This window comes from Neomonachus schauinslandi, chromosome 4, assembly GCF_002201575.2.
Source record: "Neomonachus schauinslandi chromosome 4, ASM220157v2, whole genome shotgun sequence".
Lineage (NCBI taxonomy): Eukaryota > Metazoa > Chordata > Mammalia > Carnivora > Phocidae > Neomonachus > Neomonachus schauinslandi.
In genome coordinates, this window is record NC_058406.1 from 41,371,555 (window position 1) to 41,397,834 (window position 26,280).

Sequence of the window (26,280 nt, forward strand, 5' to 3'; positions counted from 1 at the left end):
AATGGTCAAAGAAGTGGAGATTGTCCATGAGGAGGTGTTCTAAGGCAGCATTAGTGTTTAAATGCTATAGAATTGTTAATGAATGGCCACTACAAATAGTATTGCTTCACTAATACACAAACATGAGGTTAGCTGTGTTCGGGTGATAGGGTTTGTTTTTAAGTTTCACTATAATTTTTATAATAATTACTAGTTTTAACTTGTTTTTCTGTCCAATAATTCACTCAATAGTGACATGGTATTACTATGGTCCATACGTACTGAGTAAAAGAAATACTTTTGGCTAATATTTAACCAAATAAGTGGATGAGCTGTGTAGTCTATAGCCAACACTCCAAAAAGGAAAAATTTTAAAGTCCTCCACTCTTCCCCCTCCCTCACCCTTTGTCACAGTTTTTGTTATGTAAATTGACCCAATCTCTCGACTAAATTCTTCCTTTCCTCCCCATTACCCTTCCATCTCCTATTCTCCATTCTTAATCTGCATTTTAGGAGTCCAGTGAACAGATCTGACTAACCATAACTCCTCGAATTGAGAGGAGGGGATGAATGTAGAAACCGTGAGCATTTACATTAATCATTTTTGTCTCATAATTTTAGGTTCCAATGCAGCCTCAAAATCCAGCCTTTACACAGGCTCCAGCCTGTGAAAGAGCAAATCGTAGGGTAGGAGTACCCGCAGTGAGCTCTTAGCTTTCAGAGTAAGCCTTTGGAACAGGTTTGGGGAAATGGCACTAGTAGCCAGATGCTGCAAATGAATGGCTTACTCCCATGCATTCAGTAGGACAGCTGTTTAAATTCATCTTGTAATGACTCAAAGACCATCTCTAGTGAGTATCCCTCCTAGACTGGGATGTGAATATAAGAGCTAAGAACGAAAAAAAACTTTGCTCAGGCGCCTGGCTGGCTCAGACAGTGGAGCAAGCGACTCTTGATCAAGAGTTTGAGCCTCACGCTGGGCATAGAAATCACTTAAAACAAAAAAACCTTAGATCTCCTGTCACTTCCCATTAATACACATTATAAAAGGAACCATTTTCAATTACATACGAATGGTGATTGTCATATTTGAATATGGAAATTAAGGAGTTACCAAACACATTTTCTACCTATTTCTCCTTCTCATCAATTCAGCCTTAAACAAAACACTTCAAAACTGCAGATATTATGAATAATGAGCCAAGTGCTGTGTTTAACCCTCAAACATCTTGTAAGGGAAGAGAATTATCCCCTTTAAAGGGAAGGCTAAAGAGGTCAACAGACTTGCCTCAAATCGTAAGACAGTACATAGAGGAACTTGTAGATTAAACCTAGACACTGTTTTGACACTAGTGTCCCCACTATTGGTAGAACATTGGCTACTTTGTAAAATACTAGTACTGATGTCTTTCAATGTGAAGGCAAAGGTATAATTATAATTATAATCAAAAGCCCTCTGAAACAGCTCATGAAATAAATCACATTGTTTGTGGATATTAGCAATGGATTTAAAGACTTTTCCCCTTTAAAGACCTATGGGAATAAATCAACCATAGTTTAGGATTTGGGGTCAATCAATTAGCACTATGCAGCAAGTACTATTGTAGGGGGTCTATAATTTCAAATACTACTAGTTATTTGATAGATTCCAATGGCTGATTTGGAATTCCAATATAACCAGAAAGTATATCAAGGCAAGCACTATGCTAAGCCTTTTTATATCTATTTTCTCAGCTAAGCCTTGCAACAACCTTGTAAAGATGATAATTATTCCATTTTATGGATACAGAAATTGTGAGGTATTAAATAATTTTGCCAAGGTCACAAGCTATTAGGTGTCAGAGTCACACATAAGACTCAGGTCTGTCAGACTCTGAAATCTATGCTCTTAATCCCTGTGCTATGAAGAGGGAAAATCCAATTTAACCTTTAAGGCCAATCTCAAATCCAATTTAAACCTTTCCTGTTTAGAGCTCTGGCACTTTGTACTCCTCCGTGGTTGCAGTTTCATTCTTTATATCCTAGGCATGCTTTTTCCATAATAAAGGCTTTATTGCTGATCACTACAATGGGAGAAATAAACCAAAGCTAACAGACATAGATATAGGTAAACCACCAATGTTAATAGCTTATTTTTGTGTGTTTCTTTGATGCCCAGAAAGAGACAAAGACTTGCTCAAAGTTACAGACCATCACATGACCCTTTCCCTTAGAAAGCATCCTTTCTATTTGAGAAGCCAAAAATAACACATGGGGTAGATGTTCTATTAGTTTTTGAAATTCTGCAAGTTTGGTATTTTTATTAAACTAATTTTCCAAAAAAGGAAACTGAAGCTCATAGGTTAAGTAACTGCCCAAAGCAGAGGTGAAGTGGAATTTGAATTCAGGCTTTTTTGACATCAAACTTCGTGATCTTTCCCCTATACTTCAGGGCAACAAAGCTTAAGAGATTTTATAAAGTTCTTTTTTTTTTTTTTAAGATTTTATTTATTTATTTGACAGAGAGAGTGAGAGAGCACAAGCAGGGGGAGCAGCAGAAGGAGAGGGAGAAGCAGGCTCCCAGCCAAGCAGGGAGCCTGATGCAGGGCTCGATCCCAGGACCCTAGGACCACGACCTGAGCCGAAGGCAGACGCTTAACCATCTGAGCCACCCAGGCGCCCTGAGATTTTACAAAGTTCTTAAAGAAATTCTACCATAATTTAAAGAGATCTTGACTAGGGTTTTCTAATTTCATTTCAGAAGTTTAATTTCTTTAAACTTCTCAATTTGTCTGCATCTGCACTATCATTCCCCTACCTTTTCTTAAGAGTTGGCAGGAAGAGGGTGGGGTATGTCAATAAGACTTTCTAGAGGAAGTGACATCTAAGTGAGATCTAAAGGATCAACAGGAATTAGTAGGGGCAGGTAGAGTGGATAACAACGAGTGTGCAAAAGTACATTTCTGGAAGTGAAACAACTTCAGTACACAATGGCCAAAGGAAAGGTTATAATGAGAGTACTCATGGTTTAAACTAGAGAGGTAACCAGGAGCCTGATCATGAAGAGCCATTGAAAACCATTCTAAGAAGTTTGGGTTTCGTTCTGAGGACAATGGGGACATGGAAGTGTTTTAAACTGGGAAGAAAGGTGATCAGATTTGTGTTTTAGGTAGAGCACTCACTGAAAGTGGGTGAAGAATTAGAAGGAATGAGTCTGGTAACAGATCAATTAGGACCATGGACTAACTCTTCAAAAATGGCTAAACTGAATTGAAAAACTGACAGGGGCACCTGGGTGGCTCAGTCGTTGGGCGTCTGCCTTTGGCTCAGGTCATGATCCTGGGGTCCTGGGATCAAGCCCCGCATCGGGCTCCTTGTTCAGCGCGGGGGGTCTGCTTCTCCCTCTCCCATTCCCCCTGCTTATGTTCCCTCTCTCACTGTCCCTCTCTCTCTATGTCAAATAAATAAATAAATAAAATCTTAAAAAAAAAAAAAAAGAAAAACAGACAAATTGATGGGGGGATAGGCATAGAGAAGATTAGGGGAAGAAGGGATAGAGGAACAGGTTATCACAAAACTTATCCCTCCCTAAATAGAGGCAATCTTGTCTGTGATTTCAGAATGAAACTTTCCTCTAGAGCTACAATTCATTTTCTTCCAGGTAGCCATGTATTTTTTCAACAAATATTACTGACCACCTTCTAAAAGTTAGGCAGTGTTTTAGGCCTGAGGATACAACAAAGCAAAGTCTTTGTCCTCATGTAGCTTACATTTTTTTCCCCCTTAGAGAGGAGCAGTCAGAAGATTAAAAGAAATAAAATAAATAGCATGACAAATAGTGTTAAGTTTGAAAGCAGAGCAAAAGGGACAAGCAGTATGGGGATGGTGTGGTGATGCATGTGAGGATTGCTATTTAATGTATCCCAGCCAGGGAAGTCCTTATTGATAAGGCAGTATTTGAGCAAAAACTTGAAGGAGGTAAGAGAGCCATCCATGAGAATAGCAAGGAGTCCAACAGAGCTGGGGCGGAATAAGCACAGGGGAGAATGGCAGAAGGGGAAGGGAGAGAAGGGCATGAAGAGAACAGACTATGTAGAATCTTATAGATTCCAGATAGGAGGATATTGTAAAAATCCAAGTGGGCAGTGACAGGCACTTGGCCTGGGGAAGAGGTAAGACATAGTCTCTAGATATATTTTGAAGATAGAACCAACAGAATTTCTTACCAGATAGGATAGGGGATATAAGAATAAAAGATGAGGGGGCACCTGGCTGGCTCAGTTAGGAGAGCATGGGACTCTTGATCTTGCAGTCGTGAGTTCAAGCCCCATGTTGGGCGTAGCGCATACTTCAAAAAAAAAAAAAAAAAAGAGGGGCACCTGAGAAGGCGCCTGCCTTCGGCTCAGATCATGATCCAAGGGTCCTGGGATCGAGTCCTGCTTCAGGCTCCCTGTTCAACACGGAGTCTGCTTCTCCCTCTCTCTCTGCCCCTTCCCACTGCTCATGCACGCGCTCTCTCTCTCAAATAAATAAATAAAATCTTTTTAAAAATTAGAAAACAAGAATAAAAGAAGAGTTAAAAATGATTTCCAAGATTTTATAAGCAACTGAAATGAAGCAGTTGGCATATCCTGAAATAGGAAAGACTGACAAGAAAAGCAAGTTAGGGAAGGATATCAAGAGTTTACTTTTGGACACATTAAGGCTGTTTACATAACCAGGTGGATATGTTGAATAGACAGCTGGATATGAGTCTGAAGTTTTAAAGTGAGGCATAGGGTGGACATATTAAAATAGGGATACATCAGCATATAGATTGCTTTTAAAATTGTGAAACTAGATAAAATCCCCATGAGTAAAAGAGAATGGATAGAGGAGAGGTATACAAGTGTTAAGTCCTGGCATACACAAAGATGTAGAACCCTGGAATCAAGAGGATGAGAAGAGCAGCCAATGAGGTAGGAGGAAGAGAGAAAGAAAGAAGAAGGAGGTAGGGATGGGAGGGGAGGAAGAGATGCGTTCTGGAGGCCAAATGAAAGTATTTTAAAGAAGAAGAAAACACTTGGGTCAAATGCTGCTGAATTGTCAAGACAAAGAAAGAAAAGTGACCACTGAATTTAGCAACTTGGAAGTTGACAAGAACTGTTTAATGGAGTGGTCAAGGTGAAAGCAAATGGTAAGAGACAGTGAATACAGACCATACTATGGAGAAGCTTTGCTGTAAAGCATAGAACAGATATGGGGGTAATACCTTGTCAAAAGTTCAGAAATAATTGAAGTAAAACCAATGAATCACCAAAGTAGTGATTAGTAAAAGTTTATTGTGCACACCAAAACTTTGCAAACCAAGAGCACTCAAAATCAAAATATGGATTGAGGTTCAGGGGTTATAAAGCCGCTTATATAGTGAGAAAGCAGGGATTGTTTACTCTTCACAGTGGTTGGTTATAATACTAGAGTTTTCTTAAATGATAGGGAATTGGTCAGTGGTTACCACATAGGAACCTTGGGGAACAGTTTAAGTTCTGTGGGTTGTTTTTTTTTTTTTAAGATTTTATTTATTTATTTGACAGAGAGAGAGAGTGAGCGCGAGCACACAAGCAGGGTGAGCAGAAGAGGGAGAGAGAGAAGCAGGCTCTCAGCCGAGCAGGGAGCCCAATGCTGGGCTTGATCCCAGGACCCTGGGACATGACCTGAGCCGAAGGCAGATGCTTAACAGACTGAGCCATGCAGGCACCCCTTATGATTTTCAGAAGCATAGGCAAGAAATGACCTAGGTTAAGTTAGCTTTGCAAAATAAGCTAAAGTAAACTGTTTTTTTCTGTTCAGGGAATTTTCAAAGCTGGTCTCCATTTGTTTTGATTTTAACAACCTGAATAGAGAAATTAGGTTAAAAGAAGTATTTTTGTTTTTAATTATGGGAAAAGTATCAGTTTGACTTATTATTTATTTTTAAAAGATACTTATTTATATATATATTTGAGAGAGAGCACAGAAGCAGGGAGGAGGAGCAAAGGGAGAGGGAGAAGCAGGCTCCCCGCTGAGCAGGGAGCCCAATGCAGGGTCCATCCCAGGACCCTGGGATCATGACCTGAGCCCAAGGCAGACGCTTTCACTGACTGAGCCACCCAAGTGCCCCAATTTTTAATTTTTTAAAAAATATTTTATTTTTATTTTTTATTTTATTTTTTTTTTTTTAAAGATTTTATTTATTTATTTGACAGAGACAGAGACAGCAAGAGCAGGAACACAAGCAGGGTGAGTGGGAGAGGGAGAAGCAGGCTTCTTGCCAAGCAGGGAGCCCGATGCGGGACTCGATCCCAGGACCCTGGGATCATGACCTGAGCCGAAGGCAGTCGCTTAACCAACTGAGCCACCCAGGCGCCCAAAAATATTTTATTTTTAAGCAAGCTCTGCACCCAAAGTGGGGCTGGAACTGAACAACCAAAATCAAGAGTCCCACGCTGCACTGACTTAGCCAGCCAGGCACCCCTCAGTTTGTTTGTATGCTGTGGCAATGATCCAAGAAAGAGGGAAAAAATGATAATGCAGGAGTAAGAAAGGATGCTGCTGGATGATATCTTTGAGTAAGCAAGAGGGGATGAGATCTAGTGGACAAGTCCAAGTGCAGGAGTCGGCCTTAGGTAAGAGCAAAATAGGTGATAGTAATAGGTGGTAAGGCAAAGCCAGCCAATACAGATAGGTGGGTAGATGTGATGGCGGGAGCTTGGTACGGTCTTTTTTTTTTTTTAATTGCTTTTCTTTTTTCAATAAAACAGGCAGCTGAGAATACGGTTGGGGGAGGAGGTGTTGGAAGTTTGAGGATAGAGAAGTTATGAAATAGTCCACTGAAAACCCCCCGAACATTTACTGGCTAGGAGTTAGAAAACTGGATTTTGACTGTCAGGTTTTTCCACTCATCAGGTGGGTACAATTTACCTTGTCTATTCAACCTCTCAGGTGTTCAGTTTCTCTGTGGGTAAAACGGAGATACCTACTGAGAAGGACTTTTTTTTTTTGTATGAGGATTAAATAAAAGAATAAATGTGAAAGGAAAGCATTTTGCAAAGTATTTGTACTTTGAATCCACTTATCAAGGACTTGCTTATTATGTTTTTTATGTACATTATCTTGTTTAATCTTTACATCAACTCTGTGTGCTAACACATTCTTACCCTACTTTACCAAAGGGGATGTTGCGTTTCAGAGAAATTAAGACTCTTGCCCAAGGTTTACAACTTAGTAGATAGGGCTGAGCAGGCATTCCAATCCAGGATTCAAATCCAAGTTTCATACTCTTATAGAACTACCCTTTTCAAGACATATTTTTTCTTAAATTAGCTAAAGTGTACTAATTTACTGCTCTTTAAGGGTTTATTTCTTGGAGCAGGTTATAAGGATCTTCTTGGAACCTTGTAGGTTAGAAGAAAGTGGACTAGTTCATTTTGTGGACCTAAGAGGTCAGAAGTGGTTTTGGTATTTGATTCCTCCAATGTCAGTAGGAGTTGAAACAGAGAAGGCTGATAAAACAGAGGTGCCTGTGTGGGAGTTTTAGGAGAAAGGTCTTTAAAATATATATATTTTAAATATTATATTAAAATATAAATATTTTTAATATATACATATTCTACAGGTGCCTGGCTGACTCAGTGGGTACAGTATGCAACTTTTTTTTTTTCTAGATTTTATTTATTTCACAGAGAGAGACACAGCGTAAGTGGGAACACAAGCAGGGGGAGTGGAAGAGGGAGAGGCAGGCTCCCACCGAGCAGGGAGCCACATGCGGGGCTGGATCCCAGGAATTTGGGATCATGACCTGAGCCAAAGGCAGACGTTTAACGACTGAGCCACCCAGGCGCCCCAGTATGTGACTCTTGATCTTAGGTCCTGAGTTCGAGCCTCACGATGGGTATAGAGATTACGAAAACAAAAATAAAAACATATTCTACTTCCCAACTTCATTGAAGTGCTGTGGGCAGGCTTTAGAGGGGCGCCAGGAATGCGCTATCAGTCTTTGAGGTGTGGGTTTGAGGGAAGTTGGTCTCAGAGGGGTGAGTAGAAGTTGGGTGAGTGGCACAGCAGGTATTAAGCTGCTTGCGATGGGGTGCCCGAAGGGGTGCGCTTGGGCCCTGAGAGGGTGGGGTAGTGGTCGGCTTTGGGGGAGGAGGGGAGAATAGGCGAGGGGAGAGCCCATCCTGGGGGCGGGGTCTGCGGCGGTCAGGCCTCCGCGGGGGGGCGAGGCTGCGGCGGGCGCGTGTGCGCCGCCACGCCGGGCGTTTCAAAACTCTTGCGGCCGGGACGGAGTGGCGTGAGGGCTGCGTACTCTGCCTAGGAGCCGGCGCGGCTCAAGCAGCTTCCCGGCTGGAGTCGACTCCTCTCGCGGGATCCGGGTCCCGGCTCGACTCCCGGCTCGACGCCCGCTCTCTCCTGACGCCCCACCGAAGGGGGTCGCCATGGTTCACTTCTTGCACCCGGGCCTCTCGCCCCGGACCATCGAACCTCCTGACGCTCAGAAGGATGCGCTGGGTTGCTGCGTGGTGCAGGTGAGCACGGGGGCGGGGACGCGGACCTCGGCGGGACGCCACGGTCGTCAGGGAGTCGTCGGGGACTGCGCGGAGGCACTTGCTGGTTCGTTTGCCCGACGCGGGGGTAAAGTCTGAAAGGCTGAGCCGTGGCTGGGCTCCTGTCGTCGCTGGGAAAGTGCTTGCTGGAAGGGAGTTTTCTGCCCGGGGCGTCCCAGCCTCCGGGCGGAGCGCGCTGACCTCGGGCCTTAGCGTGGAGGCGCGGCGCGGGCAAGTGCCGCCCCCCGGGTGACCTTGGGGAGGGGGTGGTCCTCTCCTCCGGTCTCCGACTTTCACCTGTGTTTGTGGAAGGCAGCCGGTCTTTTGCAGGGTGGGATAAGTTTGGACGTAAGCTCTGGTCGTAGCACTACGCTTGGCCGGCAGTAGACGGTGGCGCTTATTACTGTCAAAATGGAGCCAAATGCCCCAAACCTCGACCTTACTGCCACGTGCGTTGTGGGCGTGGTACCCCACAGAGGCTGTGACCCAGCAATCCCTATTACCCGAGGCCTTGGGCCTGGCAGCTCTAACTGGAAGGCCCTCCTGAGCCCGGCGGGGAGAACTGGAACCTCAAGACTGAAATTCCTTCATTTCACGTGTTCTCTCCCCCCCCCAACGGAATTCCTATTAAACTAAACTTACCAAATGCAAACCAAAAGAGTGTATTTGCTGCTTACTGTGTGTTAAGTGTCTCGTTTCTAGAGTAATTTGGTTATCTCCTGTCTTTTGTAGGCATTGATAGTCTCTATTTTACTGGTGTAGATCCCAGGAACCTCTATTTTACTAGAGTGTAGAGAAGTTGAGAACTCTGAAAGGTAGTTGATTTGCTCAAGAACCTGAACCTGACATCAGGTGTTCTGAAGTCAGACTCCACATTCTACAGCGCCTCAAGGGTCACCCTCGTAGAACTCAAAATCCAGTGAAGGCTCTAGTGAACCTAAAATACGGAGGGAAGGAAATATTCACTGAGGTTGTACTTTGCATACAACGCCTTGTTGGAAGGCTTTTGTGCCCTGCAAAGATCTTGCCTGTGCTCCTGTACTTTTTTGGACTCACTTTTAAATGCTGGTATATGATTTGTAAATTTGTTTGTACCTAATAGAAAAGCTGGGATTTTAAGCATGTGCTAGCGCAGTATCTCAAGCACATTTTTTGTTGCCGCTGCCTGAAATTAAAACAAATTTCCTTAGAAAAGTGATCAACCCGTTTTCTGTCTGGTTCCATAGTGTACTGTATACAGTCGTTTTATTTTTAAGATTTTATTTTTAATTAATTTTAAAAATTAATACAATGCACGAATACATTTTCACTTATGATATCTGTTTCTCCATTTGTCTATGTTGCTTTTATGTGTTGTGGTTTATAAAGGTCTTTCACATATTTTGTTAAATTGATATCTATTTTTGATACTGTAAATATTTTTAAAAACAATACAATTTTTTTTCTTTTTTTGGTTTATTGATCTTGTGTTTTCCAACCTGCTAGGTTCACTTTTCTCTAGGTTTTTTTTTTTTTTAGATTTCTTAAGGTTTTCTTCACAATCATGTCATCAGCAAATAAAGACAGCTTTACTTTATTCCCTTTTAGTTCAGCTTTTTTTTTTTAAGTCTATGCTTTTTATTTCCTTTCCCTTTTTTTTTTTTTTAAAGATTTTATTTATTTATTTGGAGTGGGGTGAACACAGGCTAGAGTGAGAGAGAGAAGCAGACTCCCCTCCAAGCAGAGAGCCGGAGGCGGGGCTCCATCCCAGGACCCGGAGATCATGACCGGAGCTGAAGGCGGACGCCCAACCGACTGAGCCACCCAGGCGCCCCCTTGCTTCCTTTTTCTAAATTGCATTTTCTAGGACCTTTGTAGAACGTTGAAGTTGTGAGAGTAGACATCTTTGTATTCTAGATCTTTCACCTTTAAGTATGATACTGGCTGTAGGTTTTTCCATAGATGCCCTTTATCAAATTAAGGAAGTTTTCTTCTATTTTTGATAGAAATAGAAATGGATTTTATTGTGAATTTAACTTTACATTCTAGGAATAATCCTCACCTGGTCATGATGTATTTTTTATATATCACAGGATTCTATTTACTGATATTTTGTTAAGTATTTTTATGTCCATGTTTATGAGGAAAATTGCTCTCCAGAAATATTTTATCTAGTTTTAGTATTAGGATAATGCTAGCCTGAAAAAATGAATTGGGAAATGTCCCCTATTGAAATTCTTTTTTCCTATTCAATTTTTTTGGTTTGTGGAGCATGGGTATTCTTTTTTTTTATATAATTTTTTCTTTCTTTTTTTTAAGATTTTATTTATTTATTTGAGAGAGTCAGAGAGAGAGCGGGGTGGAGGGGCAAAGGGAGAGAGGGTTTTTTTTTTTTTTTTAAAGATTTTATTTATATATATATATATATTTTTTAAGATTTTATTTATTTGAGACAGAGAGAATGAGGGACAGAGAGCACGAGAGGGAAGAGGGCAGAGGAGGAAGCAGACCCCCCGCTGAGCAGGGAGCCCGATGTGGGACTCGATCCCAGGACTCCAGGATCATGACCTGAGCCGAAGGCAGTTGCTTAACCAACTGAGCCACCCAGGCGCCCAAAGATTTTATTTATATATTTGACAGAGAGACAGCGAGAGAGGGAACACAAGCAGGGGGAGTGAGAGAGGGAGAAGCAGGCTTCCCGCCAAGCAGAGAGCCTGATGTGGGGTTCGATCCCAGTACTCTGGGATCATGACCTGAGCAGAAGGCAGATGCTTAACGACTGAGCCGCCCAGGCTCCCCAGGAGAGAGGGTCTTAAGCAGACCCTGAGCTGAGTGCGGAGCCCAATGTGGAGCTCGATCTCACAACCCTGAGATCATGACCTGAGCCGAAATCAAGAGTCCGGCGCTTAACCGACTGCGCCATGCAGGCACCTTCTATTTATTTCTTTTAAGTAAACTCTACCTCCATTGTGGGGCTTGAACTCAACCCCAAGATTATTTCTTCTTTGATGTTTAATAGAACTCACCAGTGAAGCCATTGAGACTTGAATTTCTTTGGGAGAGCTATTCATATACTTTCATTTTATATTTATAAAAGGGTCAATTTATCAAGAAGTGCACACACGTTTAGGAATGTTATGTCTAACACATTGTCAGTTTTTTTTTAAAAGATTTTATTTATTTATTTGAGAGAGAGAATGAGAGACAGAAAGCACAAGAGGGAAGAGGGTCAGAGGGAGAAGCAGACCCCCCGCTGAACAGGGAGCCCGATGTGGGCCTCGATCCCGGGACTCCAGGATCATGACCTGAGCCGAAGGCAGTCGCTTAACCAACTGAGCCACCCAGGCGCCCCTAGATTGTCAGTTTTTGTAGTTTGTTATTCTAGTAATTTCCGTATTTCATCTGAATTACCAAATTTATTGGCAAAATTGTTCATACAATTCCTTTATTGTCCTTTTGATGCTTATAGGATCTCTAATGACGTTCAGTCTTTTGTTCCTGGTATTGGTGTTTTCTCTTTTTTCTTTGTCTTAGTCTTTGTACTTAGGGATTTGGTAATAAGTTTTTTTTGAAGAACTGACTTTTGGCTTTGATTTATATCCATTGTACATCTGTTTTCTCTTATTTCTGCTCCTATCTTTATAGTTTCTTATGTTTACTCTGGGTTTAACTTACTCTCTTTTTTATCTTTTTAAGGTGGGAACTTAGGTCATTAATTTTTTATCTTTCTTGTTTATAATGGAAACATTTAGAGCAGGGCGCCTGGGTGGCTCAGTTGTTAAGCATCTGCCTTCGGCTCAGGTCGTGATCCTGGGGTCCTGGGATCGAGCTCTGCATCAGGCTCCCTGCTCAGCGGGAAGCCTGTTTCTCCCTCTCCTGCTCCCCCTGCTTGTGTTCCCTCTCTCGCTGTCTCTCTCTGTCAAATAAATAAATAAAATCTCAAAAAAAAAAAAAATTGGTAGTGTTAAAAAAAAAGAAGAAACTGGTAGTGTAGCTAGAAAGAAGGGGATGGACTAGATATTAATTTGGAAGGTTTAACAGGCATATGCACAGCAAGAAATAGATGATACATTCAGAACAGGATGTGTCATCTGTTTCTTGCTGTGCATATGCCTGTTAAACCTTCCAAATTAATTTCACCCATAATTAAAGGACTACTTCCAAAGATAATAGGGTGAGTTATGGAGAAGCACAATAATGTATTACTCCATGCCCACTAAGTAACTGTTGCCATCCTTGGGCCCAGATGACCTCCCAGAAGGAGTGTCTTAGTCTTCAGGCTGCCGTAACAAAAATACCATAGACTAGGTGACTTATAAACAACAGAAATTTATTTCTCATAGTTTTGGAGGCTAGGAAGTCCAAGATCAAGTCCATATCTGCTGGCAGATTTGGTGTCTGGTGGGAACCCACTTCTTGTTTCATAGATACTTTTTGCTGTGTTCTTACATGGCAGAAAGGGGAAGGGAGTGCTCTGGAGTCTCTTTTATAAGGGCACTAATTCCATTCATGAGGGCTTATGACCTAATCACTTCCCAAAGGTTCCTACCTCCAAATATCATCGAAGTGGGGGTTAGATTTCAACATAAGAATTTTTGAGGAGCACAGGCATTCAGTCTATAGCCAGGAGAGAGAGCTAACTTTAAAGCAGTAATTGGCGGGACACAGCCCCTCAAGGCAACCTTAAAGAGAGAGAGCTGGGGAAATAATCTGTAGTGGGTTGAACCATGCCCCCCAAAAACATGTTCACGTCTTAACTCCTGGAATCTATAAATTTGACCTTATTTGGAGATAGGGTCTTTGCAAATGCAATTAAGTTGAGAATGTTGTTTGTTTGTTTGTTTTTAAGATTTATTTATTTATCCTAAAGAGGGCTAGAGCACAAGCAGGAGGGGCAGAGGGAGAGAGAATCTCAAGCAGACTCCGCATCAAGTGTGGAGCCCCACGTGGCTCGATCCCACGACCCTGAGATCACAACCTGAGTTGAAACCATGAGTTGGACATTCAACAGACTGCGCCACTCAGGCGTTCCTAAGTTGAGAATCTTGTTGAAATTATCTGGATTTAGGGTCCACCTAAATCCAGTGACTGGTGGGATCTTTATGAGAAAAGGGAGGGAGATTTGAGACCTAGAGACACAGGGAGGAAGGTCATGTGAAGATGGAGGCAGATACCAGAGTTATGTTGCCACAGCCAGGGAAAGCCAGGAGCCACCACAAGCTAATAAAGGAACAGTTTTTGCCTAGTGCGTTCAGAGGAGAATGGCCCTGCTCACAGGGGACTTGATTTTTGGATTTCTGTCCTCCAGAACTCTGAGAGAATAAATTTCTGTTATTTTGAGCCATTCCATTTTTTGTGGCATTTGTATAGTCACACTAGGATAGGAATACATGTTCTAACTTAATTCACCTTCCTGTCTTCTTTGGGAGTTTCACATTGTCAGAACCAAACTGATAGCAGGGCAAAGGAATCTATTCATGGGATCCACTGACCTCCAGGAATAGAGAGCAGGGTGAAGAATAAGGGGGTGAATCTGGGTGGGAGGTAGGTGGCAAATTGAAGCTACCCGATAGGTAGAACTGTTAGGATTTTGCTAAAGTATTGGAAATGTGTGTTTGTATGGGGTGTTCATTAAGAACAAGAAAGTATCAGTAATTTCTCTGTCAGTGGAAGGACCTAGACTTCTTAGCACATAGTGTATGTGCATTGCCTCTGTAACCTTAGATTAAAATTCTTTTTTAGGAATTGTGGAGGTTAGTGATAATCCATCCACATTTATATAAAACTTCATGTGTCACACAGCTCCTGACTCTAAATCAAAAAGTTTGTGACAATGGAGTTTGACTTGGTGGTTATCCTGGACAGGGAATTGATTTATTCTTAGAATGTGTAGGTATTTATTTTATTTATTTATTTTAAAAGATTTTTATTTATTTATTAGAGAGAGAGTGAGAGAGAGCACAAACGGGGTGAGGGGCAGAGGAAGAAGCAGGCTCTCTGCTGAGCAGGGAGCCTGATGTGGGACTAGATCCCGGGACTCCGGGATCATGACCTGAGCCGAAGGCAGCCGCTTAACCGACTGAGCCACCCAGGCGCCCCAGAAAGTATAGGTCTTTAAAATGAGAAATAATGGAATCTATATTATGCTTAAATAGAATTTCACATTCACCATTGATATAGCATGGGCTTTGAATGTGATCTTGTAATAATCACATACTACAAGGAGCATGTTCCAAATTCACAAGAGTACTTTATAAAATTGTGTATTTAGAATATATGGATAGAAGTGCTTGCTTCGGCAGCACATATACTAGAATAAATGGATAGGAGGGGTGCCTGGGCTTAGTCAGTAGAGCAGTCTTGATCTTGGGGTCAAGAGTTCAAGTCCCACATTGAGTGTAGAGCCGACTTAAAAATAATGTATATATGGATAGGATTTTGTTTTAAATTGAATTTACGGTATACCTTCCATATAAAGCACGGTCATGTAAAACAAAAGAAATAGAAACAATGGGTTTTGATAGGTTGATACTGCTTGTTCACCCCAGTTCTGTTCAGATGTTCTACTCTTTATCAAATTATGTTATTAATCCTGAGAAATCTTCTTTTAGTACTGTTCCATTCCCCAATATGTCTGTATAAAGGAGTGGTTAAAAATAATCATTTGAATGTACAGGTACTTCACTTTTTAGTTATTTATATTTATCCTCTTCATACTTCCAAAATGAATTTGAGATATCTTCATACTTACTTTTATAAAGAATGAAACAATAACAAATCCAGTATCATCAGTTATGAAATAGATAAATTAGGAAATTATTCACATTCTAACAAATAGTCACCAAACTTTTCTTTATAGGATGCAGTAATGCAAGGTCATCTAGATAGCAATTCATACAGCAAGGTAGATTGGTAATGAAATAATTAATTTATTTATATGAGAGAGAGTGGGTGGGTACTAGCAGGGGGTCAAGGGCAGAGGGAGAAGCAGACTCCCCGCTGAGCAGGGAGCCGGATGCAGGGCTTGATCCCAGGACTCCAAGATCATGACCTAAGTGGAAGGCAGCCGCTTAACGGACTGAGCCACCCAGGAGCCCCAAAATGAAATAATTTATAAAGATCATATATGTAACTTTTTTTGCAGCTTGATCTATTGCCAAAAGTAAAGCGTGTGTGAATACTTCTTACTTTTTGGTACATATTGTAAACTCTTGAAACTTGACATTATTTTTATTGTTTATTCTTTTTTTTTTTTAAAGATTTTATTTATTTATTTGAGAGAGAGAATGAGAGAGAGAGAGCAGGAGAGGGGGGAGGGTCAGAGGGAGAAGCAGACTCCCTGCTGAGCAGGGAGCCCGATGCGGGACTCGATCCCGGGACTCCAGGATCATGACCTGAGCCGAAGGCAGTCGCTTAACTAACTGAGCCACCCAGGCGCCCCTATTGTTTATTCTTTTAACATATGCTCGTTGAGCCTTTGCTATGTGTCCCGGGTTGTACTCCTGCTGGGGAAAAGTCACATAAAGACATAGCTGGTTTTTATTCTAATTTCAGCATTGGGGAAATTTAATATCTGAGTGAAAGGTCATTGACGGCCTATTGGTGGGTCAGAATTTGTTTTCATGTTCTGGTTTTCAAGAGATGGTACTTGAGCACAGCAACTAGTTCCCATGCATGCTTTATGACAGCTGATAAATAGAATTAGCCACAATAAACAATTATTGATCTTAAATTGGTGTGTCTTATAGAAACACTGTTAAAAATTCTCTACTGTCTGTATTTCAAGGAATTAAAAATAGTGTTTTTGAGTGCAAATTTTTCTTGTTAGTCTGTATCCATCCAAGACAGTAGAAGGAATACAATTACCCATTATGTTAGTTTATTTGAAAACGTGCTATTTTTAGCACACTAATTTCTAGAAAAGGGGGAAATGTGATTAAAACTAGATTGATCCAGATTGCAATGTGAACTTATATTGCTTGATTCTCTTGGAAGATTTAGAATTGATTGTAAGAAAGGGTTTGGCAAATGATGCTTTTTAAAAGAAATGGTCTTGTTTCTTGTGTGCTCTCAACGCATTGTGGAAATCAAAACTCTTAATGCCATATGTAATTGAAATGCCAAAGGTAGAGCTGCAGCATGAGGGCCTGACAACTTGATTATGATTTGATTCAGCATTTTAATGTATTTTCTAAATTATTAGCCATGGCAGTAGTTTAAGAGGTTTTTTTTTTTTTTTTTTTAAGATTTTATTTATTTGAGAGAGAGCACAGAGGGAGAGGGAGAAGCAGACTCCCCCTGAGCAGAGAGCCCAATGTGGGGCTGGATCCCAGGACCCAGAGATCATGACCTGAGCCAAAGGCAGGTGCCTAACTGACTGAGCCACCCAGGCACCCCATTTTTTTTAAAGTAGGCTCCACGGGCACCTGGGTGGCTCAGTCGGTTAAGCATCTGGAACCAACCCCCTGTTGGGCTCCCTACTCAGTGTGGAGCCTGCTTCTCCCTTTCCCTCTGCTGCTCCTCCTGCTTGTGTTCTCTCTCTCTCTGTCAAATAAATAAATAAATAAATAATCTTAAAATAATAATAATAAAGTAGGCTCCATGCCTAGCTTGGAGCCCAAAGCGAAGCTTGAACTTACAGCCCTGAGATCAAGACTTGAGTTGAGACCAAGAGTCAGATGCTTGACTGACTGAGCCACCCAGGTGCCCCTAAGAGGTTCTTAATATAAAATTACAGGGGATACTGACAAGTAAATATCTGCCGTTGTTGATAAAAAATTAAAGCCTAAGCAAGGAAGAAAAAAAAAGAAAGTATTGGTAAAGATTAAACAACTAAATAGATGTGATGCCATTTTATTGAGCAGTAAAAGACTGGGGAAGTTCAGTTTTCTACATGGTGAATTTGACGTATTTGTGACAGTTAAGTAGACATGTCAGGGAGGCAAGGGTATCTAAGACTAGCTTAACGAGAGATATGACCTGGAGATAATCTAGAATTCATTGGGTTTATAGATTAATACCTATCTATCTATCTATCTATTTATTTTTAAGTAAAGTCTATTCCAGCATGAGGCTCAAACTCACGACCCCGAGGTCAAGAGTCTCATGTTCCACCGACTGAGCCAGCCAGGTGCCCCTATAGATTAATATTTAAAGTCATGTAATCAGTAGTCAAATAATACAGAGGTAGAGGCATTAGTCATTAGTGGTCTTGGTGGTGGGTGGAAACCTAATAGAGTGATTTGAAGAATGAATGGCATAGGATGTTTCTCTAAAACATACACTGATTTATGAAATAAAAACCAGTAGCAGAATACTGTAGTATAATTCTGTTTGCATAAAGTTCACAAACATGGAGAACTAAACAGTATTCAAGATGATTGCCTCTGGGTGAAGGGATGGGAAATAACATCAGGGAGGGACACAATAAGGGACTCCAAACATATTGGTATATTCAATTTAAGCTATGGGGTATATAAGAATTTTTCTTTTTAAAAGATTTCATTTATTTATTGTAGCTGAGAAATCATCAAAGTGATCCCTGGTAATGCCTCTGGGGTAACTGGTGTTTAACAGAATCTCTCTGATGTGACATATATTCTACTCAGGCCTCATAGGAGTCCTACAAATAAAATCCCACTAAAGATGCACTCACAGTCTTGATTTATAAGCATGAGTCTCCATGAGTAAGAATCAATGACTAAAAGAGTTATATTCCAGGAGACCTCAGAAAATGGAATTCCAGGGCGCCTGGGTGGCTCTAAGCAACTGCCTTCAGCTCAGGTCAGCAATAAAGAGGAACTAAACACAAAAACACACAACAACATGGATGAATCGCGAATGCATTATGGAAAGTGAGAGAAATCAGATTCAAAAAGCCTACATACTGTATGATTCTATTTATATGACATTTTGGAAAAAGTAAAACTCTGGGGACAGAACACAGGTTGTTGTATGGGGATGGTGGGAGGGAGTATCTACAAAGGGACACTAGGGAATTTTGGGGTCATAGAACTGTTCTCTATATTGTGGTAGTGGTACATGACTGCATTTGTTAAAACTTACAGAACTAAGGATACAACAAAAAGTAATTTTTTTGCTATATGTAAATTACATCTCACTTAAAAGAACAAAAACAAAAATGAATAGGAAGAAAGTGATTACAGTAGTCCCCCTTTATCTGAGGTTTCACTTTCTGTGGTTTCACTTATCCGAAATCAACTGTGATGTGGAAGCAGGTGATCTTCCTCCTGTTGTATTGTCAGAAGGTCATCCGTGTCATTTACCTAACTACATTTCATCACATAGGCATTTTATCATTTCGTATCATCACAAGAGGGGTGGGTTATAGTACAATAAGATATTTTGAGAGAGACCGCATTCATATGACTTAATACAGTAGGTTAATCTCTTACAGTGCCTCATTTATAAATGAAACTTTATCGTAGGTATGTATGTATTGGGAAAAATAGTGGGTATAGGGTTTGGTACTGTTGGCAGTTTTAGACACCCGCTGGGGTCTTGGAAGGTATCCTCTGCAGATAAGGGGGACTACTCTATAGCATGTGAACTTATCGGAGAAATTCAGTTATGAAGAGGAGTAACTGAAGAGAATATGGGGGTCAGCAGAAGGTTTTTTTGTTTTTAAGGTATATAGTAGAGCATAAGTTATATGTTAAGAATGATCTATTTGAGGGGCACCTGGGTGGCTCAGTCGTTAAGCGTCTGCCTTCGGCTCAGGTCATGATCCTGGAGTCCCAGGATCGAGTCCCGCATCAGGCTCCCTGCTCAGCGGGGAGTCTGCTTCTTCTGATCCTCCCCCCTCTCATGCTCTCTCTCTCTCTCTCTCAAATAAATAAATAAAATCTTAAAAAAAAAAGTGATCCATTTGAGGAGAGTTTGAAATATGTATGTACGAATGAAGAAATGACAAGAGGAACCAAGGCAAGGAGGGATGAAATCCAGTCAGCACATGTGGAAGTGTTGGCCATTTCAAGGAGGTACATATTCTCCATGTAAGAGGAGAATAAAGAAAAGATCCATGTGGTTTCCAGCTAAGTTTAATGGTGAAATGGCTTCATTTTTCTCAATGAAGTGAGTGAGATTCTGATAACAGCATAAAATGTGTTTAAGGAACAAGTGGAAGCCAAGGAATAATTCTTGCTTGATGTTGGGAGAGTACCCTGTCTGGAAGAGATCTTGTGAACAGAGCTATTGTCTCAGAGCTACTGAGGGCTCATTTGAAGTTAAATGATTATGAATTTCCTGTGACAAACTATGTTATGTGAGTCTTTCCCCTCTCCGTAGATGCTTAGCTGCTGCGTGTTGCTATAAAAAACTGGATAGTGGGGGCACCTGGGTGGCTCAGTTGGTTAAGCGACTGCCTTCGGCTCAGGTCATGATCCTGGAGTCCCGGGATCGAGTCCCGCATCGGGCTTCCTGCTCGGCAGGGAGTCTGCTTCTCCCTCTGACCCTCCCCCTCTCATGCTCTCTGTCTCCCATTCTCTCTCTCAGATAAATAAATAAAACCTTAAAAAAAAAAAAAAAAGATTAAAAAAAAAAAACTGGATAGTGAAGTTCTTCCAGGAATGAAATTTTGTCTGGAGAGGGAACAAGGAGTTGAGGGTATTTGCAAAGGAGTAATTTAAACTTTGGACCATGGAGGTCAAAGAATTATTCCATGTTGAAAACTTTGACAAAGGTAACAACCTCAGTTTGGCCTTTGTCTAATACAGTCGTGTCTAACACAGTGCCATGCCTTTCAAATATTTGTTGAATGAACAAATGCCAGTTTCTCTTAGAGGAGAAAGGGACCATAGGTCTCACCTCTCTTAAGGTTCTTATCCTTCTACAGCACCCTGGGTATAGCAGCCTTTTACATTGTGAACGCTTGAGGGTAATAATAGGCATTCCTTCTTATCCTCTGGGACATAGTAATCACTGAATAAATATTTGTTGAATGAATGACCATGTGATCTCTGCTTGAGTTGTCCCTTGTGTTTTACTGAAATTGTCGGATTTCTTGGTTTTATTCCCCACTAAATTGTAGCTCCAAACAGATTAGAACTATATTTTGCTCATCCTGTATTTTCAGTGGCTGGTACAGAACAGGTGATGAGTGAAGGATTGAGAGAACTTAATTTTTTTTCAAGATAGAACAGAAAGTATAATAGATAAAGTTTTCCATTCAGTTAACAGTTGGAATAAGGTGGTTTCATTGCATATAGATCATATAAATCACTATTAGGGTAAAGAGAATGTATCTTCAGATATCCTCATCAAGTAGTTAGATGTATTTTGCATGACCACTTTTATGTTGAATTTTTGTAGATGTATTCTAACAAAGTTTGTTTTATAGGAGGAGGCATCTCCCTACTCTTTGGTCAATATCTGCCTGAACGTCCTGATTGCTAACCTAGAGAAATTGTGTTCTGAAAGATCTGACGGAACCTTGTGCCTTCCAGAGCATTGGAGTTTCCCTCAGGAAGTAGCTGATCGATTCCTTGGGGTAATGACATGGCAAGGTAAAGATAAAGCTTCTTTATTTTTATTTTATTTAATTTTTTTTGATAAGGCTCCTTTATATTGTACCCTTATAGCACTTTACTATTTGAAAAGCACTTTCGGGGCGCCTGGGTGGCTCAGTCGTTAAGCGTCTGCCTTCGGCTCAGGTCATGATCCCAGGGTCCTGGGATCGAGCCCCGCATCGGGCTCCCTGCTCAGCGGGAAGCCTGCTTCTCCCTCTCCCGCTCCCCCTGCTTGTGTTCCCTCTCTCGCTGTGTCTCTCTCTGTCAAATAAATAAATAAAGTCTTAAAAAAAAATGCTTAACTGCTTACTCTGAGCCTATCAGCTAAAAACTCTTTAAAAAAAAAAAAAAAAAGAAAGAAAAGCACTTTCATATACAATTTCTGTTTTGCTCCTCACAACAAGTGAATGAGAAATATGGAAATTATTACCATTTTATTTGTGTGGAGATTTGAATCTCTGAGTCTTTTGGGGATCCCTTGATGGAAATTTATCTTGCTTCTAGGCTTATGGCTATTGGCTTAGCAGACTGAAGATGGTGGGGAACTAAACCCAAGTTCCCACTCCTCCATCAGCTCTCTAGCTTCTGAAATGCTGTTGCTGTAGTCTTGTCTCCTACTCTTTTTTTTCGTTTTATTTAAGTAATCGCTACACCCAACATGGGGCTCAAACTAATGACCCCGAGATCAAGAGTCACATGCTCTTCCAACTGAGCCAAGCAGGTACCCCTCCTACTCTTTTCATTGTGAATATGAGACTTTAAAAAATTTTTTCTAGGGTGCCTGGGTGGCTCAGTTGGTTAAGCAACTGCCTTCGGCTCAGGTCATGATCCTGGAGTCCCTGGATCGAGTCCCGTGTCGGCCTCCCTGCTCGGCAGGGAGTCTGCTTCTCCCTCTGACCCTCCCCCCTCTCATGTGCTCTCTCTCATTCTCTCTCTCTCAAATATATAAATAAAATCTTTAAAAAAAAAATAATAAAAAATAAAAAAATTTTTCTAGGGCACCTGGGTGGCCCAGTCAGTTAAGTGACTGACTCTTGATTTCTGCTCAGGTCATGATCTCACAGTCCTGGGATTGAGCCCGCATCTGGCTCCACGCTTGGTGAAGTCTGCTTGAGATTCTCTCCCTCTACCCCCTCTGCTTGTGCTCACTTGCTCTCTCAAATAAATCTAAAAAAAAAACCCTTAAAAAAAATTTTTTTTTTTAAAGATTTTATTTATTTATTTGACAGAGAGAGACATAGTGAGAGAGGGAACACAAGCAGGGGGAGTGGGAGAGGGAGAAGCAGGCTTCCTGCCGAGCAGGGAGCCCAATGTGGGGCTCGATCCCAGAACCCTGGGATCACGACCCGAGCCGAAGGCAGACGCTTAACGACTGAGCCACCCAGGCGCCCCAACCCTTAAAAAATTTTTTACTTTACTTCCCATTGTAGTCGGGCCTTCAAGGGCTATGTTTAATTTACCATGTTACAGTTTTGTTTTGTTTTGTTTTTAAGATTTATTTATTTGAGAAAGAGCAAGTGAGCAAGCATGAGCCAGGGAAGGGGCAGAGGGACAAGCGGACTCCTCACTGAGTGGGGAGCCTGACACGGGACTCCATCACAGGACTCCGAGATCATGACCCTTAACTGACTGAGCCACCCAGGCGCCCCTACAGTTTTTTCTTACTAAGAAGGCTTTTTTGTAACAAATTATTGAGATGTAATTTCACATACTATATAATTCACCCATTTAAAGTGTACAATTCAGTGGGCAGGGGTTTGTTTTGTTTTTTTTTATCACAGATTTGGGCAGCCATCATCACAATCAATTTTAGAACATTTTCGTCATCTTAAAAAGAAACTCCTAACCCATTTCCCCAACCCTAAACAACTACTCATCTTCTTTATGTCTCTATGAGTTTGTCTTTTCTTAACATGTAATATAAATAAAATCATGCAATATGTGACCATTTATGTCTGGCTTTTTTTACTCAGCATAATATTGTCAAGGTTCATCCATGTTGTAGCAGCAGTCACTACTTCATTTTTATGGCTATGATATTCCACTGTATGACTGTACCACATTTTATTCATTTATCAGCTGATGGACATTTGGGTTGTTTCTACATTTTGGCTATTATGAATAATGCTGTTTAAAAACATTCGTGTAGGGGCGCCTGAGTGGCTCAGTCGTTAAGCGTCTGCCTTCAGCTCAGGTCATGATCCCAGGGTTCTGGGATCGAGTCCCGCATCGGGCTCCCTGCTCCGCGGGAAGCCTGCTTCTCCCTCTCCCACTCCTGCTGCTTGTGTTCCCTCTCTCGCTGTCTCTCTCTCTGTCAAATAAATAAAATCTTTAAAAAAACAAAACAAAACATTCGTGTACACATTTCTGTGTGAAGATATGTTTTCATTTCTCTTGGGTGTGTACCTGGGAGTAGAATTGCTGGGTTAAACAGCAACTCTATGTTTAACTTTTTGAGGAATTTCCAAATTGTTTCCCAAAGTGGCTGCACCATTTTATGTTCCCATCAGCAGCATGCAAGAGTTCTGATTTCTCTACAACCTCACCAAAGTCATTGTTTGACTTTTTGATTATAGCCATCCTGGTGGGTGTTAAGTATTTATTGTGGTTTTGATTTGAATTTCCCTAATGAGTAATGATGTTGAGCATATTTTTATATGCTTTTTGGCCATTTGTATATCTTCTTTAGAGAAATGTCTATTCTGATCCTTTGCCCATTTCTTAATTAGGTTGTCCTCTATTATTGAGTTGTGAGAGGGGATTTTTTTTTTTAAGATTTTATTTATTTAGAGTGTGAGCAGGGGGAGGGGCAGAGGGAGAGAGAGACTCTCAAGCAGATTCCATGCTGGGTGTGGAGCCCATTGCAGAGATCCATCCTATGACCCCGTGATCATGACCTGAGCCGAAATCAAAAATCAGTTGCTTAACCAACTGAGCCACTCTGAGCCCCAAGAGTTTTGTTGTTGTTGTTGTTGTTGTTTTAAAGATTTTATTTATTTATTTTGACAGAGAGAGACATAGCGAGAGCAGAAACACAAGCAGGGGGAGTGGGAGAGGGAGAAGCAGGCTTCCCGCGGAGCAGGGAGCCCGATGCGGGGCTCGATCCCAGGACCCTGGGATCATGACCTGAGCTGAAGGCAGACGCTTAACGACTGAGCCACCCAGGCGCCCCTGTTGTTGTTTTTTAAGATTTTATTTATTCATTTGAGACACAGAGATACAGAGAGAGAGAGAGAGAAAGCATGAGCAGGGAGAGAGCCAGAGGGAGAGGGAGAAGCAGGTTCCTCGCTGAGCCAGGAGCCCGATGTGGGGCTCGATCCCAGGACCCTGGGATCATGATCTGAGCCGAAGGCAGACGCTTAACCATCTGAGCCACCCAGGCGCCCCCTTTTTTTTTTTTTTAAGATTTTATTTATTTGACAGAGCACAAGCAGAGGGAGAGAGAGGGAGAAGCAGGCTCCCTGCTGAGCAAGGAGACTGATGTGGGACTTGATCCCAGGACCCCGGGATCATGACCTGAGCCGAAGGCAGATGCTTAACCGACAGAGCCACCTAGGCGCCCCAAGTTCTTGTTTTTTTTTTTTTTAATTGAGGTATAATTGACATCATTAGGTGTGCAACACAGTGATTCATTGCATATGTTACAAAATGATCACCTTGGTAAATCTAGTTGCCATCTGTCACCATACAAAGTTTTTACACTATTACTGACTATATTCCCTATGCTATACATTATGTCTCCATGTCTGTTTTCTTTAAATATTCTAGATACAAGTCCCTGATCAGTTACTGGCTTGCAGTTATATTCTTCCATTCCATGAATTCTCTTTTCACTTTGCTGATAGCGTTCTTTGACTCACAAAAGTTAATTTTGGGGCGCCTGGGTGGCTCAGTCGGTTAAGCGACTGCCTTCGGCTCAGGTCATGATCCCGGAGTCCTGGGATCGAGTCCCATATCGGGCTCCCGGCTCAGCGGGGAGCCTGCTTCTCCCTCTGACCCTATCCCCTCTCATGCTGTTTCTCTCTCTCTCTCAAATAAATAAATAAAATCTTTAAAAAAAAAAAAAGTTAATTTTGATGAAGCCCAATTATTCTGCTTCTTTTATGGCTTCTGCTTTTGGTATTCTATCTAAAAATCCATTGCCAAGTCCAAGGTCCTAAGTATTTACACTTGTATTTTCTTCTTCTAAGAGTGTTGGTTTCTTCACCCTTTACACACTCTAAGGTTTTTGATCCATTTTGAGTTTATTTTGTATATGGCATGAGGTGTAAGAGTCCAGCTTCATTTTTAACATGGTCCTATACAGTTGTCCCATCACTATTTGTTAAAAAGTCTACCTTTGATTATTGAGTGGTCTTGGCACCCTTTTTATTATTTTTTATTTTTACTTTATTTATTTTTAAAAATTTAAGTAGGCTCCACACCCAACATGGGGTTTGAACTCACAACCCTGAGATCAAGAGTTGCAAGCTGTGGGCACCTGGGTGGCTCAGTTGGTTGAGCGACTGCCTTGGGCTCAGGTCATGATCCTGGAGTCCCAGGATCGAGTCCCGCATCGGGCTACCTGCTCGGCAGGGAGTCTGCTTCTCCCTCTGACCCTCCTCCCTCTCATGCTCTCTGTCTCTCATTCTCTCTCTCTCAAATAAATAAATAAAATCTTTAAAAAAAAAAAAGAGTTGCAAGCTGTATGGACTGAGCCAGCCAGGTACCCCTGGTCATCCAGTTTTTTAAAAAGGTGCCAGTGGGGTACCTGGCTGGCTCAGTCAGAAGAACGTGAGACTCTTGATCTCAGGGTTGTGAGTTCAAGATCCACATTGTGTATGGAGATTACTTAAAAATAAAATCTTAAAAAAATATATTGGAAGACCATTAAGGCACGGGTTTATTTCTTACTCTCAGTTCTGTTCCATGGAACAGTATGTCTGTCCTTATGTCTGTATGACTCTATTACTGTTGCTTTGTAGTAAATTTTGAAATTGGAAAAGTGCAAGTCTTCCAATTTCGTTCTTTTTAGGATTGTCTTGGCTATTCTGGGTAATTTTAGAACCAGTTGGTCAGTTTTTTTTTTTAAGAATTTATTTATTTGAGAAAGAGAATGCACAAGAGAGCGCAAGCAGGGGGAATGGCAGAGAGCGAGGGAGAAGCAGACTCCCCGCCAAATGGAGCCCGATGCAGGGCTTGCTCCCAGGACCCTTAACCGACTGAGCCACCCAGGTGCCCATCCCAGTCAGCCAATTTCTACAAAGAATCCAGCT

General features: G+C 41.5%; 1 protein-coding gene across 1 annotated transcript in view; it reads left to right on the forward strand.

The window, feature by feature from the left end:
* The first annotated feature begins 8,411 nt into the window (after positions 1-8,411).
* Positions 8,412-26,280, forward strand: part of ZYG11A (zyg-11 family member A, cell cycle regulator) — an 81,516-nt gene continuing 63,647 nt past the window's right edge. The window contains exons 1-2 of the mRNA XM_021683906.1: positions 8,412-8,501; positions 20,857-21,022. Coding sequence (XP_021539581.1) covers positions 8,412-8,501; positions 20,857-21,022 — 256 coding nt within the window. The remainder of the gene's footprint in view (positions 8,502-20,856; positions 21,023-26,280) is intronic.